The 15,951-nt window shown below is 35.6% G+C and overlaps 2 protein-coding genes and 1 pseudogene across 3 annotated transcripts; 2 read left to right on the top strand and 1 right to left on the bottom strand.

The window, feature by feature from the left end:
• Window positions 1-2,525: 2,525 nt before the first annotated feature.
• On the top strand, window positions 2,526-5,129 carry LOC106442166 (protein S-acyltransferase 8). Its single transcript, XM_013883890.3, is given in 6 exon segments — window positions 2,526-2,797; window positions 3,235-3,420; window positions 3,725-4,024; window positions 4,111-4,219; window positions 4,222-4,343; window positions 4,427-5,129. Coding segments are annotated over 6 exon segments (1,227 nt in total). The 5' UTR covers window positions 2,526-2,758; the 3' UTR covers window positions 4,898-5,129.
• Window positions 5,130-7,996: 2,867 nt separating this feature from the next.
• Window positions 7,997-9,163, top strand: LOC125601131 (annotated as a pseudogene). Its single transcript, XR_007334076.1, has 2 exons — window positions 7,997-8,282; window positions 8,653-9,163. The product of XR_007334076.1 is annotated as an uncharacterized LOC125601131 (transcript).
• Window positions 9,164-11,709: 2,546 nt separating this feature from the next.
• Window positions 11,710-12,789, bottom strand: LOC106442187 (zinc-finger homeodomain protein 2). The gene is given in 2 exon segments (XM_013883906.3): window positions 11,710-12,394; window positions 12,397-12,789. Coding segments are annotated over 2 exon segments (675 nt in total). The 5' UTR covers window positions 12,526-12,789; the 3' UTR covers window positions 11,710-11,848.
• Between the last annotated feature and the right edge of the window lie 3,162 nt (window positions 12,790-15,951).

The raw sequence follows: 15,951 nt of genomic DNA, 5'->3' as shown, positions 1-15,951 counted from the left end.
GAAACCAAATCAAGCAAAAGATTCTCCGCCTCTACATACGAAAACTGTGTAGTGATTATATTGTCTCTCTCTTATCTTTGGGAGTGTCTATAAAGAAAGAAACCGGCTCTACGAAATCTCAGTCACGGAAGTCTTTCTCCAAACGAAAATTCTAAACATTCGAAGATCTTTCCTCTGAGGTCAGTTAGCTTCGAAACCCTAATTTGTTAAGTCGCATTGATTTTTAACAAGGAAGCAATGTGTGTTACATTATTTTACTCTCTGAAGCTGTTTAGATCGTTGTCAGAGTTAGGGGTTATCGTTGAAACTCGTTAGGTTCACTTAGATCTTTGGCCAAAATTATGTAAGAATTATATTCGAACCCTAATCATTGGACTCTCATTAATTAATAACTAGAAATATGTTTCAGTTCCATTAACTGGAGAAGATTTCCGTGACTGAGATTTCGTGGAGCCGGTTTCTTTTATAGACACTCCTAAAGATAAGAGAGAGACAATATAATCACTACACAGTTTTCGTACGCAGAGGCGGAGAATCTTTTGCTTGATTTGGTTTCCTGCTATGCCGATTTCGTCAGAGATCTCCTGGTGCCGGCTCGTATCTCTGAAGGCATTGTTACAAAATCGTTTACCGAGGCAACATAATGATATCTTAACTAAATTTTTCTAGATCTCCGTAAATCTTTCTAAATCTCCGCTGTCAAAGTTGGCCTATATAACCTAAACTCTGGAAGTCGAAACGTGAAAATTACTCCGGTCTTTTCTCACCGTTTGGCATTTCCACGTTGGCCCAGTTTAAGTTTTGTGGGCTTATACCTAATTTCCACATCTTCTTATGTTTTTCGCCTAATTCACTCTTTTAAAAGATTTTTAGTGTTTCAAAAAGTGTAATATGTTTCTGTTAAATTAAATTTTGAAAACTATTCGACAATTTATATTTACAGCATGTTTAATGATTAGTTGAGTTATTTTTAATTATGTTTTTGGAGAAATAACTTTGCTTAATCTTTTTTTTGACATCAATAATTTTGCTTAATCTTTTTGTGCTATAACATCAGACATTACGCAACATATGGAATAGTAAAATAACGGGCCCTAAAATAACATTAGAGTATTTCAAAAACCTTATGTTGGGCGTTCAACCTAACGGTAGCTACAAACCTTTTGTTAAAAGCATTCACTACAATGTCTCCTAAAAGACTTTAAGTGTTCTGGGAGGTATTAAGATTAAGCCTAGAGAAACAACATTTGTTGAATATTGTCTTGTATGTTAATAGAGTCAAACGGTGTAACGAAGCCAAAATGATTCAACTGGACCTAAACACATATAACAGTGTATTAAGAGTGTAACAAACTGTGGTGCCAGGTTTATCTCACCAGCTACGGAAAATAAATTTAACAACAACCAGCTCTTGTCTATAGTCGAAAAAAAACTACGGACATCGGTTCAGAACTTATTAAATTCAAAGAAAAAGAATGTACCAAACTTAAAGATGTATATTCTATTATACCAACAATGATTAATGGAACAATTGGAGTACGAATGACAGTTAAGTTGAACACGTTGCACTGACAAGGTCAAAAGATAGAAGAAAGTTGGTCACTAATACCATATTAAGAATATACCAAACTTAAATTTTTATATACAAGTATGAATGAGTTGTACAAGTATAAAGCTGAGCTGCACATATAATATTAGAGCGGAGTTATTAGCTTATTTAAAAACCGGTTCCTAACTTTTTTTAGTTAAAAGTTAAGAGACGATTTCTTATATTCCGTTAAAAATCTCTATTAATCATGTTCTTAGTGTTTTCAAATTCTCTTGTTCAAGTATGAAAACAATGTTAGATTCAGAAATAAAGAATGTATTTAGTATTTCGTAATTTGTCACTTATTACATAAGAGCAACTCCCACAGTAAAACCGATGAAAGTTTCTAAAAGAAAAAGAAAAATTAATATTATAATGTATTTATCATTTTTAAACAGTTGAAAAGTTTTAAGAGTGACATCTGTTACTTTATGGTGGAACCGAGTTCTTAAAATGTCGAAACAAAAACTTTTCATGCTTTTCTTTTATATTTTTCTTTTTTGTTTTACTTTTAATTGTTAGAACTCTTTTCAATATATACCGTTGAAACTGCTCTAACAAGTATAGTCGTATGTTGCAGAGGAGTTAGATTGTCATTTCATTAATTTAAATAGTATGAAATATTAATTCCATCAATTCCATAACTATTCAAAGTAATTAAAGAAAAAAATATTCTTTTCATAATTATGATTTGGAATAAAAGGAATGAATATATTACATTTTTAACCAATTATATCCATCTTATCCCATCAAGATTTATTCCTTGAATTCTATTTCATGTTACCATTTACATCAGTGCTGTGCTGCACCACGAGGAATGGGCCTGACACGAAAATGCGCAGGAAAAACGAGGGGGGGAAGGGCATATACTAATTGTGGCTTAAAGAAGTTAAACATGCTGACGTCATTCTTATAAGCAAAAATAAGAAGGAGAAAAAAAAAAGAGGAAAGGAAAACGAAAAGAGACAACCTAAACTTTTTTTTTTATAAAAGCTATCGTTCATCGGAAGAGACGACGCTCGCTAGCCTTTTTAACTATTCTGTAAATCAAAATCCTTTCCGGCAAGCGATTCTCTGGTACTGTTTTTTCAGGTTTTCGAAATCGATTACCTTCTTCTGGCGTTTCTTCATCCGGAGAAAGCGCCGGAGGTTTGGGGATAAACTTTTCAAATGACACAACGGGTCTACCAAGCCTGGAAAGGAAGCAATGTAAGGCTCTTTCGTCATCGAACCATTTGACCCTTTATTCTCTTAGTGTTTTTCTGTTATGGGTATCCTCCAAAATCGATTCTTTTTGCTCTGAAAATGCTTGTGTTCTTAGTTGATTTTGAGAAGTTTATCTACAGGGAGGTGAGTTACTATGTAGCATATATTAGTTACGCAAGTGTAAACCAATGATGCAAAGTCTTAATCTTTTTTTTTTTGAGTATCATTAGTTAAATTATGTGCTTCAGATGCTAAAAGCATGTAATCGTAATGGCTTGATGTGGTTTTGAATTAAACTACATTGGAGTATTAGTGGTTGTTTGGATTCATTAGCTCTGTGTATGTTGGTTTTATGGTTTCACTTAGAGCTGGATTTTGGCACAGTCTTATCTCTTCTGTGTGATCATTGATTTGCTCTGTTCTTTTGTTCTGTTTTGCAGAAGTTCGTCTTTGGTGGGAGATTGATATTTGGTCCAGATGCTAGATCAGTGCCACTTACCGTGCTACTTATCCTGGTTCCAGTTGTTTTATTCTGTGTGTTTGTAGCTAGGCATCTTCTCCATGAGTTCTCTCCCCACAATGCTGGATATGCTATCTTGGTGGTGCCGATTCTGTTCACTGTCTATGTAAGTCTTCTCTGGTGCTCATCTGATAGCCACATCTCATTTGATGTCTTGTTTTTTACATTTAATTCTTGTTTGCTCGCTGTTCATTTGGCGTTATCATCAGCATTCAATCAGCATTTTAGCACAATCTTATAAAAGCCTCAGATTTTTTTGATTGATTGTTGAAAAATGACTTGATTATACAATGCAGTCATGTAGCATAAGATGTTTCGTAACTCTGTCTTCCTGTTCTTTCACTTGTTGTGTGGGATTCAATATTTTTATATTTTTGGCTTTGCTGAATCATGTGGTTTGGTTGTGATAGGTATTTATCCTCCTATCTTTCACATCTGCAAGAGATCCTGGTATTGTTCCAAGAAACTCGCATCCACCAGAGGAAGATCTACGCTATGAGACAACAGTATCAGCAGATGGAAGACAGACACCTAGTGTTCAAATTCCTAGGACGAAGGAAGTCATCGTTAATGGCACCACCGTTAGAGTCAAATACTGCGATACCTGCATGCTTTACAGGCCTCCTCGTTGCTCTCATTGTTCCATTTGCAACAACTGTGTCGAGCGCTTTGATCATCACTGCCCCTGGGTGGGCCAATGCATTGGATTGGTAAGCTCATTCACTTTGAAACAGATGATGTTCATAGTTTTATACTGAAAGCATATTCACTTTGAAAAATCTTTACCCTTTGGCAGAGAAACTATAGGTACTTCTTTATGTTTGTTTCTTCGGCAACTCTTCTCTGCGTGTATGTGTTCTCCATGTCGGCTTTTTACATCAATATTATAATGGAACATCAACGCGGACCGTATGGATGGCTATGAGAGAATCACCTTGGGCGGTTGCGCTGATGATCTATTGCTTTATTGCCCTGTGGTTTGTGGGAGGCCTCACAGGGTTTCACTCGTACCTCATTGGTACCAACCAGGTCAGTTTCACTTGCAATCATTCTTCTGTTATCTTATGCAAATTGTGAGTCAACTGGTAGCAAATGCTGTTGGAATTTTGCAGACAACGTATGAGAATTTCCGGTACAGACCAAACAGCAGAACCGTGGCCTATAACCGTGGGTGTGCAAACAATTTCATGGAGGTGTTTTGCACGAAGGTTAAGCCCTCAAGGAACAACTTCAGAGCCTTCGTCGAAGAAGAACCTCCAAGAGTTGTTACTCTACCAACCATCGTCACCAATATCAACAAGCGATCAGCCGAAGCAGAGGATGAGATCGGGAGCCGGAGACAGAAAGTGGAAGACGATCTAGACATTGGAGACGATCTTATGAACTTATCACAGCGGTGTAATCCAGCAGAGACCAGCAACGACCAACCTCATCAGACTTTGGACATTGACCAATTGGCTCTTGGGGTTGCTGATAGAGCAGCGACGATAAGGACAGAGACAAGGCATGGGAGCTGGGGAAGAAGAAGTGGGAGCTGGGATATAGCAGCAGATGTAGCTAATTCTAATGTCCGGGAGAGTTAAAGCTAATTGCAAAGGGAGGAAGATTATTATTGCTTTTGTTTTTAATTGTTCCAAACATTTTGGGGGTTTCTTTTAGGACAGAAGTGGGAAGATCTGATTTGGTTTTGGGGATTTGCCAATCAGTTCATGTAATCTTTGAGTATATTATTCCCCTTACTATCTCCCTTTCGTTTCCTTAAATATGTATTGTGTTGTTTTCTTGATGCTATGAGAAGTTGTTATTATATCTGAATTGGAAACTTCAGAAAGAGAATCACATTCGGTTGGAACCTCCTCCACCCTCTTGGCTGATATGTGGTATAGGTTTTAATGCATAGTAGAAGATCCTTCTCAGATATAAAGAGTGTATTGTATTGATGCATCTAATGAAAGTTTGTTACGTCCTTCATTTCGACTCTTATCATTTTCACTGCAGTCTCAAAATCTTTCTCTTGGCCATCCCTTAGACTTCAAACTGACAAGATTCTTCTTATGCTTCATGATCTTTTGGACTGGCGTGTGCATTTCCACTCCCGTGAAGGCATTAAAGGTGCTTATCTCATTGCTGATAGTGTGATCAAAGAGGATCGGTTCCAATCTTATATTGCCAGGTGTTATCCCTTATGGTTAAGGCATATTTTTTGTTGAGCCTTTCGTTTTTTTTGTTAGATTGGTTTTGATCCTTTGTTGTGTCACCTTTGTATCCTCCTCCATTGATGTTTCATCCTTCCTTTTCATTAATGAAAGTGTTAAAAAGAAAAATATCTGAGTTGGTGATATCTAGCATAACTCTCTACCTTAAAACTCATGCTGTGTAGCTCAACCAAAATCCAGTTCTATCAGTTTCTCTTACATACAGCATGCAAATGTGTGTTAACAAAAGAAATACAAATACAATTATACAACACTGTGGAAAACAAATAAAATAACCTTTGTTTTTCTATGATATCCATATATATTAAAAGAAAATCATTTGTCATTAATACGTTCACACTATATTCGTCACGTGGCAGCTTCACATCGATTTCAATTTGAGTATGTTTATGTGTCAGTTTCACAGTCATTTAACAATTAATGTGCTCACATAACTAATTTTTTTAACTCCACCGCAGATAATTTTATGTGTTCGCACTATTTTATTTAATCATGTCATTTTTAGTTCCTGCATTTTTAACTATTGTATTAGTGAATTGAAATTCTCTTCGTACAACTACTAAATAATATCATTTTGAAAGAAATAAATTACAAAATCATTAAGATTTGCATCAACTAAAATGTTGGAATGAGAATGTTTTATAAATTGAAAGTTTCGTATATTGCCGAACTTAGCCATGGTTTAGGCTTACGCACACGATGACAATCAATAATTATGATTGGTTATGAATTAAAGAAGTTGAGGTAAAAAATACCACACACAAAGTCAGATATTTAGTTTAGCCAAATATTGTTTTCTTTATAGAGTTTTCATATCAGGCAAAGAATTAGAAACATAATCAGATTGCTAAAAAACAATCAGAAATCAGTAAAGCTTTAAAAGAAAAGAAAATTCGTGAATCAATCGAGAAATAAAATTAAGGTGCCGAGTGAAGAGTTCACATTATTTTCCACGCAAATCTAACACTTTTCACTAGATTTTATCATTTTTTTATATGTACCAAGAATTTTTTATAAGAAAATACACATTATTAGTTTAGAGTACTACATTGATTTTGCAACATGCCCAACAATATTAACACGACGCCCATCCATTTTTGTTGGTATTCTTAAAATATGGTCCAATAATTATGTATGATAAATAAGCCTAAAATATTTGTTTTACATTTTTTTATATTAGTAGAAGAAAGTAAGTCTCGATAAAATATGGGTCCGAAGAACCGAACCGGACTAGATTTGGAAGTAATACTAAACACAAAATCAATCTTATTAATTACTCATATGGATCTAAAAGGCCGACGTCAAAACTAAAATATATTTTGATAACTAAAAATATCTAAAAATCAATCACAATTATATACTTAAATATGTTAATTATTTAAATTTTATATCTATTAGATGTTCAAAAATATGAAAATATCTAAAAATTATCAACATAGTCACACGTAAATAATAAAAATAACAAAAAATGTTGAAAATACTGAAAATTTATTTATTCTCCATCCAAATATTTAAATTGAATTACTCCCTTTGTTTTAATATAAGTGAGTTTTAAGGTTTTTGCACATGGATTTAGAAAATACAAATTTTTATACAATTCATCTTGGTTGCATAAAAACATCATTAAATGAAACTAGTTCAACCAATAAGAAAAAAACACATTATTTTGTAATTGGTCACAAAGTTCAAATGATATTTATTTCTAGAATAACATTAACATCCATTATTTTGAAGCAAATTTTTTTCTCTAAACACCACATAAAGTGATACGGAAGGAGTAATTATTCTGTAAATTTAAATATTTAGTCTTACATTGTTCAAATTTTTATGTTTTATATTATTTTATTTTTTGATTTTGACGATTTAAGTATATTTGAATTTTTTTAAGAAAAATACATAATTAAAATGGGTACCCGAACTCGAATCTGAATCGAACCCACAATGATTCGAACAAAATTCAAACCAAAATTTATAAATATTCCAATACGATTGAATTTTCTAATATAAGAATCAGAAATCTGAATAGATTAACTGAATTCAAACAGGTATAAGAGTGTCCACCCCAACAAATCCCTTAGTACAATATATAGTTATAAATAATTCAATAAACTATTTCATTATGCACAGCGCGGACTACTACTAGTATAGTATAATGTATGTCAAATAAAACTTCAGTGAAATGTGTTCATATTAGATTAGACCACTTCTTTTCTATGATCACCAAGGACCTCAACACTTGTCACGACATAGCTCAATTTTCTAAACAAAGAAAGAAGATCACAGACGATTTTTTCGTTGACTAAATCTATACAAACCACATACTATTTAGATAGGTTCTCCAAATTTAGCAAATATAAGCAAACTTTTAGTAAAAACCTTACGCATTTTACATCAATTCTTAATATAGTAGTTTCCAAGAATATCAAACGTCCCTGACCAAGCCCTAGGTGTACTTGTATATATACCCACCCACAAACTAAAAGCAAATCAACATACAGAAAACTGAATAACAACCGGAAGAAAAAAGAGAAAAAAATAAATAAAACAAAACTTCCGACGCAAAGAAAATGGCAACGTTCTCAGTTCTGTCTACCTTCGCCGCGGCGGCAATTACGTTGCAACTACTCCTAGTTCCAGCTTCAGCCTCTCCTCACATGAAATACATTGACGCTATCTGCGATCGCTCCCACGACCAAGATTACTGCGTTAAAACATTGACCACCAACCCCCTACAGCTGCTCCCATTGGCCTGGTACTCATCTTTAAACCACTGTCTCTTTGTTTGCGTTAAATCACAGAAGAAATTTACGTTTGAATTATGGTTTATTCAGTTTATTTGGCAGTCCGGTAATATGTAATCCGAAAATCTTCTAACATTAGTCGAAAAACATTTTAAACAGACAATCCGACAATGTGATACTTTTTTCCACACTGTAGCATCTAGTGTGTTTATACCGCAGCTGGCGGATTAGCTAGCTGCATATATATTAAAAAAAAATCATGTTTACTTAATATGTTTCTATTGTTTCAAAAATACAACTGCATATGCTTTACGTGTGAAAGAGCTTAAATGAGAATGATCATTAGTATTAATACTAATAAAATCTCTTTATTATCTCTAGAATCCACTGGCCGAGGCCGTGATGGCGCTCACCATAGCCCACGCCGAGAAGACAGCGGCTTTCGTGGCTGAGACGGGTAAGGCTGATCAAACGTTTACTGAGTACCACAAGGCCTACTTAGCCGTGGTGGCTGATCTCAAGAGCGCAAACCTGAAGCTCAAGCAATCCCCTGACACTGCTCACTACGACGTTAGGTCTTCGACCGACCAGATGAAGCGCGTGGAGGGATTAGTTGCCAGCAAAAATGACCAGGCTTCAACTACTCTTAAGGAAATGACGGTGCAGATGGAGAAACTTCTTGATCTTGCAGCTAGTGCCGCCGATGCTGTGGACGACGATGATGAGAACATCCACCGTCGCGTCTGATTTTAAACCGGTCCGGTTTCGTTTTTTTGTGTTCACAATACAAAATATAATAAATAAATGAATATACATATACACACACACAAATGTGTTGTGATAAACTAGTAATTAAGTTTTTGAAATATTTGCAGAACTAATGTTGTCAATATTTTGGCATATATAAAGAGTCTGCTGTATTATCTTTTATAAAAACTAAATATAAATCTGATTTGTATCAATTGTTGGACAACCCAAAAGCGCCAAGACATCACCTGGTACAAACATATTGACTTTTGTAAGCTTTAGAAAAACATACTGAAGTTTTGGAAAACCCCACAAGAAAAAAGGTCTTACAAAACACGGAACTGAAATAGAATTCTAATCGTTGGCCAAGTTAAGCCTAAGCCTATTGAGTAAAGTAGCAGTTGAAGCTCATCCTTGGTTGTTGCCTGGTTGATCTGGAAAATCGCCTAAGGACTGATCTTCTTTGAAAATTGTGTTGTACTTTTTCAGGAAAATAAATTGTGTTGTTTCTAGCTTAGCGAATATAATTCCGAGAATTAGAAACTCTCACCTTTTTTATTCTTAGTACCATCAAGTTTTGAAGCTGTTAATACATAGTTCAAATTTATAAATGATTTATTCACATAATTAATGAAAATTTTAATTTTCATCAATTAGTCCATCTTCTATAGATTTCGGGTTTCTTCTAATATTTTTTCTTACGAAATCAGAACAATTGCCTATGAACCAGACAATGCAATACTTATTAGGATTGATTCGAACTTTCTGGATTTAATGTAAATATAAAAGAAAATCTAAATCAATTAAGGCAGATATCTGATTGTTTAGGGTTTGTTACTTTGTTTCTTTAGTTACTCAAATTACACAGTTTCAATATAAACCCTAAAAAGTAAAAACATTTATGTAAGCCTCAATAATCTGACACTATTAATTAGAACTAGCTAGGTCAACTGTTTTTTTTTTCTCTTAGTATGACTTTTTGAAATATGAAAACAGTGTGAAATCAAAAGATGTGGATCTATAAGAAAACAGTGTGAAATCAATAGAGTTGAACCTATATGAGTTGAAAGAATCGAAAATCTTAATTTAATGGAAAATGGCTATAAGCACGGTCGAACCGCACAGTCTGTATTCTACTTACAAGGTCTATAGATATCATGCAATTCTGCGAGATTTAATGTAGACTTTGGAGGTTCGACCGCAGAATCTACTCAGATTCAAGAATTTTTGTATCATTTAGACAATACTTAGTAATGAGATTCACATATTTTACAAACAAAAAAATGTATGACCTAAACTTTGTAATATTATGAAATTCTACGTGACTTACGTTTGTGTATGTTTTCCTATTCGATAAATAAAAATGCAGAGCGTGTTTTAGAAAATCTTAAAAATTATCGTTTCGATCTACTTTAGCACCATCTTAAAAAATTTGCTAGATCCAATGTAGAGAGATTCACATTCGTATTATCAAACTGATGCAATCAATCATGTCTACATACACCTGAGCTTAAACGGCTAATTTGAAGAATCGCAAGCTAGCTTGTGCATACAAAAATATACGAAAATCGTTATTTTCAATCTTCCTAATTTTATATTTTCGTTAGTACCAAAACTATAATATATCCGATACTTTAAATTGACAAGAAACAACTGAAATTTTATAAAATCTCTAAAATATTTTGGAGAAAAAGAACCCCAATACCAGGGTAATTTGATATGTTTATATCAAACCGTTACAGCGATTAAATGAGGTCTATCTATTAATGGGGTTGTGTCGTGATGTGAAAGAGACAAAAGAGTGAGAGGTTTCAAAGCAATGCTCAACAGAAAAAAGTGAACATAAAAGGAAAAAAGAGAGAGACGAGTTAATGTGATCAGCGGTGAGTTTTGGTAAGATAGCGATGAGAAGGTGACAAATGTGAATTCATGCCTCTCTCTCGTCATTTTCTGCATCAAGATGGATTCCATCATGTCCATCCAAAATCATTGGTTTAATTTTAGCATATTCCTTTTGGGATTTATTTTCGAACTACATAGCTGAATTATGTATTCATTTAAGATTTCCTTTTTATTTTAATTTAGTTACAATAATAAGAAGTATTATAATCTAATCAAGGATCATGAAAATGTATTTAGCAATTTTATTCTTTACCTAGTTTCGTCTTTATAGTCCACTTGATTGGGTTGAAAACCGTACTTTTGTTCACATAACTGTATTATTGTTTCTTTTATATGACTAAAAACATTCCGGAGTTTATGATTCATATAATCTCTTTAACCAAAGTCAGGATAAGATTATATTAACTCTCTTAACCGCAAAGAAGATACAAATATGTTAAAGATGTAGCAATTAGCTGCTAGCTCGATTATTCTAATTGACTTGGGAATATGGCAATGCAGAATGAACTTGTCCATATGTGGAACTGCGGATATTCATATAGTACTATTAAAGTGGAAAGAGCTTATATATTGATTACCAAAGTTGGTTTGGTTTACAAAGACTCGAACAGCTTAACAGTCTAAGACACTATAGGGTAAAACAACTTGGTCTACGACTAGCAACTTAGGCTAGAAACACCTTACTTTGAGTACACTAAATATCAGTTGCATCATAAGTAACTTTTATCAACTTAACCATTCGAACAAAAGTTGAATATATCACACAATGCCTCCTAAACGGCTAAACCGTCCCAAAGTAGTAGATTAATTAATTATCTAAAAGAAGAAATCATGTCCGGAAGTAAAGTACTTACAAAAAAGTCATTACCAACAACAAAAAGAAAAAGAAGCAATGATGATCTCTTGCGCTTAAATCATACAAGAAAATTTAGGGTTTCTTACCAAGAGAGTTCTTGTTGTTATGCATCCAAATCTTAAGCACTTGTCTCCTAACACCAGTTTCCGCACAGAACTGCTCAACCGCCGCGTCATCATGCTTCTGAATTCTCCAACCCAACCTCTCCGCGAAGGCCAACATCTTATCCTTCTGCTCCGCCGTGAACTTCGTTCTAAACCTCTTAGCCCTTGTTCCGCCGCTGCTGCTCGGATTCGACGTATCCTCCTCGTCCCCAGAGGCCGCAGGAGGCTTGTAAGGCTGTCCTGCCGCCGCCGGAGACGTTAAATGGAGGTATCCTGGCGGCGGCAGCTGAGGAGGACGGTTGTAGTACGTTGGAACCCTGTGTGCCCTGCCGCTCATGACTTCGGTTTCCTTCCGGTGGAAGTTGCGGTGGCAGCCACAAGCTGCACACTTGAGAGCGTCGAGTGAACCATCTTCACCGGAAGGCATGAACTCACAGCAGCCGTCCACGGCGTGGCCGCCGATGTTAACGGCATGATTTTTTAAGCACTCTCTGTACCTTACCTTCGACCCTCCACGGTTTTTCTACTACCTCCTCCGCCACCACCTCCGCTTGAGGTCGCTCCCTCGCCGCTCAGAGAGTCGTAACCTCCGGTGGGGTTAGCACCTGACATCTCCATTTCTTCTTCTTGCTCCTCAAAGTTCATTTTTCTTATCTCTCTCTCTCTCTGTCCCTCTTTATTTTTAATCCTTCAACGTCACAAGAGACATCTGTACAGTTAAATTGTATACTTAAAAAACTATTCCGGAGACCAATAATTCAAGAGGGTTAAGAGTACAAATAATGAAAATGCATAGTTATATATACAAAACGTATATATATATATATATATATATATATAATTTAATCTAAGTGAAAAGATGAAACTATGAAGATAAGAGAGAGAGATGATGAGAGTGTGGTCAACAATTCGCAAGCCTGGCGCTTGGTAAAAATGAGCCTCAACTTTTTTAAGTTTTTATTTTGTTTTAGCATATTTCATATTTGTCATGTATATATATAGTTTCATAAAATAAAGAAAATAATGAAACACAACGTTTCCTGGGTTTACTGAAAGTACAGTTTATATGATAAATAAACAAATGTTTGTTCTGTTGTTAGATTAGTTTAACTATATAAGTGGTGGGTTTGAGATTGATTAGTGATTAAAAGGGCGCTTAGGGTTTTGTTCATGGTACGTGTGACTCTGGGGACTTTAATGCTAAAAAGGATTGATGTATAGAACTGCGGTCTAAGCAAAAGTGTCTTTGAGAACTTACCGATCACAGCAAAATGGCAAGAGCACGAGACGTAGAGATAACGTGTCAAGATGATAGGTCCGGCCTTAATTTTGTGCGTGTTCACTATAAACAAACAAGAAACATAAAGCAATATATAATTGTTTCCGCACTATTGTTTTGTAGTCAAATTACCTTATGTTTATATTTCTACATAGCTAAAGACCTAATGCTACATTATGTTTGTGCAACCCTTTTCAAGATCAAATTTCAATAATCGAACCTGGCTATAACTTACCCCGAAATGCATATACAAATTAGTTTTTTTTTTCCAAGAAAGTGTGTCAATTTTTTCCCTAATCAGAAATGACCGTACGTGTTACGTTATGTCCATGTGTGTACATTGTATTCGTCAGGTATTCTTAAACTATAGTGTCCAGTAACATGTTTACTTTGAATAGGTCATGTTTTATCTACTTTGATAGAACAGATAACTACTATGTATACTTTCTTGATATACAAAGTTATTCTACATTTCAAAATTGATAAATGATGTTAGGATTAAGTATGCATTGTAACATCTAACCATTATTTGTGATTAATTGACTAATAAATATGATGAAAAGCGTTGGAAAAAAAAAATACTAAAATGTTCAAGATTCAAGACTAGGTGAAAATGAGACTCAACCTCATATCCTGAGCAATTTGGTATCAAAAATAATAATTAGAATTTTCTCAAAACAAGGACTCATTTGTGAAGAAGGAAAAAGACAAGAAGAGTTATTATGTAGACGATCAAGTTGATAGAGAAGGGAAAGATCCGATTGTGAAAAAAGACAAATTACACAACGGCCGGGTTTGACGACGGAATAGTTCCACAAAAAGATGTGATGTGGCGTAGTCAGGAGAAAGTTGATGATGAATTTTGCAGAAATATCACGTGAATGTTTGTGTGGTTCTGTCTTCCTCCGCATCTCTTCTCCTCATCCATATATATTCTAGATTTACATTTGCTATAATATTTGATGTCTGGTTCTAGAAGCTTTTAAATTTCAATTTTCGTTGGATGACATCATTTGTTATGTACTTAACTTTTTTTTTTTGATCGAACTGTTATGTACTTAACTTTTTATGTAAATTTTCCATGAATATTAATGATTGCGACAAAGGAATTATGTTCTATTGATTGTATTTTTTGCATATTCTTTATATTTACTAGACATGTTGTAACACCCCAAAACCAGCCCAATTAAAATTTTTAAAAGATAATAGGTTCTCTACAGCCCAATTAGAAAATCCTAGGGTTTTCCCTTTCCTCACCTTATAAAAGCAAGTCCCCACCCCTTAGTCTTCCATCAGAAATTTAGAAGCGAAGCCCTGCAGAGAATTCCCCGGAGATCAGAAGCCCTAGCCGTCGACTCCTTCTCTCTTCCCCGCGCCGTCTCTCTCCTCCTTCTCTCTCTCTTCGCCGCGTCTCTCCTCTCTCTCTCTCTTCGCCGCGCCTCCTTCTCTCTCTCTCGGCCGCGTCTCTCTCTCCTCGCCGTGAACAGCCGGGAGTGGTGGTGGTGGCCGCGTGGTGTCATAGACCTCAGATCCCGTTTCTCTTACCCTCTATTCTCAGATCCAAATCCAGATCTAGGCTAAGGTGAGGTGTTCTGTCCAGATCTGTTCTATGTCCTTTTATATTGTTGAATGGGTTGCTAGGATTGATTAGATCTTGTTTGTTGTTAGGATGATAGATCATATTGCATCAGGACTCTCATACTGATTAAGAACTTTACATGAACTGGTTTAATGTTGAATGTGGATTGAGTGATTGGTTGATTGAAGATCTGTTGTTTGTGATTGAGAGCTAGGATGGTTAGAAAAAGGAAATGGACTTAGGAACTTAAGAGAACTGTTAACCGGTCTGGTAGATGAATGTTAGGATATTCATGACTGATTGTTAAATGGATTGAGTGTGACACTGAGAACGGGTGGCGTCTAAAACGGAAGTAAGAAAGAGTCTAAGAGTTAAGGAAAAAGGAAATGATGAATGATTGAAATACGAACCACCGAGGGACTGGTGGGGAGTATGGGAAAACGCGGCGGCCGTAGCGTTCAAAAACGGCAGGTTAAGAATAGAGGCGCCGGTAAGATTGAGTCACGCCGAGTCTTGGCGGGAAGGGGCCGTAATACACTGCAAAGGGTATAGACTACATCCAAGGGAACCGGATGCCGAGTGTACCAGGGCAGGCGGCTCCACAGGAACGCAGCAAGAAAAGGGGAGGGTTGGTCCGCTTGAGCTGTGTAGGTCCTAGAGTTATAGGATGAATGGAGTCTTAATTAATAAACCGAAATGTGTGAATTGAGCGATGACTGAGTTCATTGCACTGCTTGTTTTGTGAAATGAAACTTTAATAGTTAGTTAAGAAATGGGTGTAGTGACTAGTCGGTTCTCGTTTCGCATTGAGCGTATAAAAGCTCATGGGGGAGACTGGTCTAGAATCGCTTCACTGAGTATTCATACTCACCCTCTTTTTCTCTCTCATTTTTGCAGAACTATAAGTGGAAATGTCGACGGTAAGAAAGGAAACGCACCTGAAACTCATGGGACCAGAAACGGGTCACACGGAGATGTCGAGAAAGTAGACATGTGTGTCCTAAACCCCGCACCCAGGAACCCCGGTTGGAAATGAGGAAGGGGCGGGTGTTTCACATGGTTATATAGTCCATGCCCATAATAAGAGCACCATTAACAAAACGATTAATGGTGCACCATTTTCAAAAAAAAAGAGCACCATTAACATCTACTGAACCATAAGCACATTCTCAATATTGGAGTTTTTTCTAATATTTTAATAGGAAAATCTCTC

The sequence above is a fragment of the Brassica napus genome, unplaced genomic scaffold (assembly GCF_020379485.1).
Source record: "Brassica napus cultivar Da-Ae unplaced genomic scaffold, Da-Ae ScsIHWf_2452;HRSCAF=3165, whole genome shotgun sequence".
Taxonomy (NCBI): Eukaryota; Viridiplantae; Streptophyta; class Magnoliopsida; order Brassicales; family Brassicaceae; genus Brassica; species Brassica napus.
The sequence above is the reverse complement of the archived record's forward strand: the minus strand, read 5'-3'. Positions and strand labels throughout refer to the sequence as shown.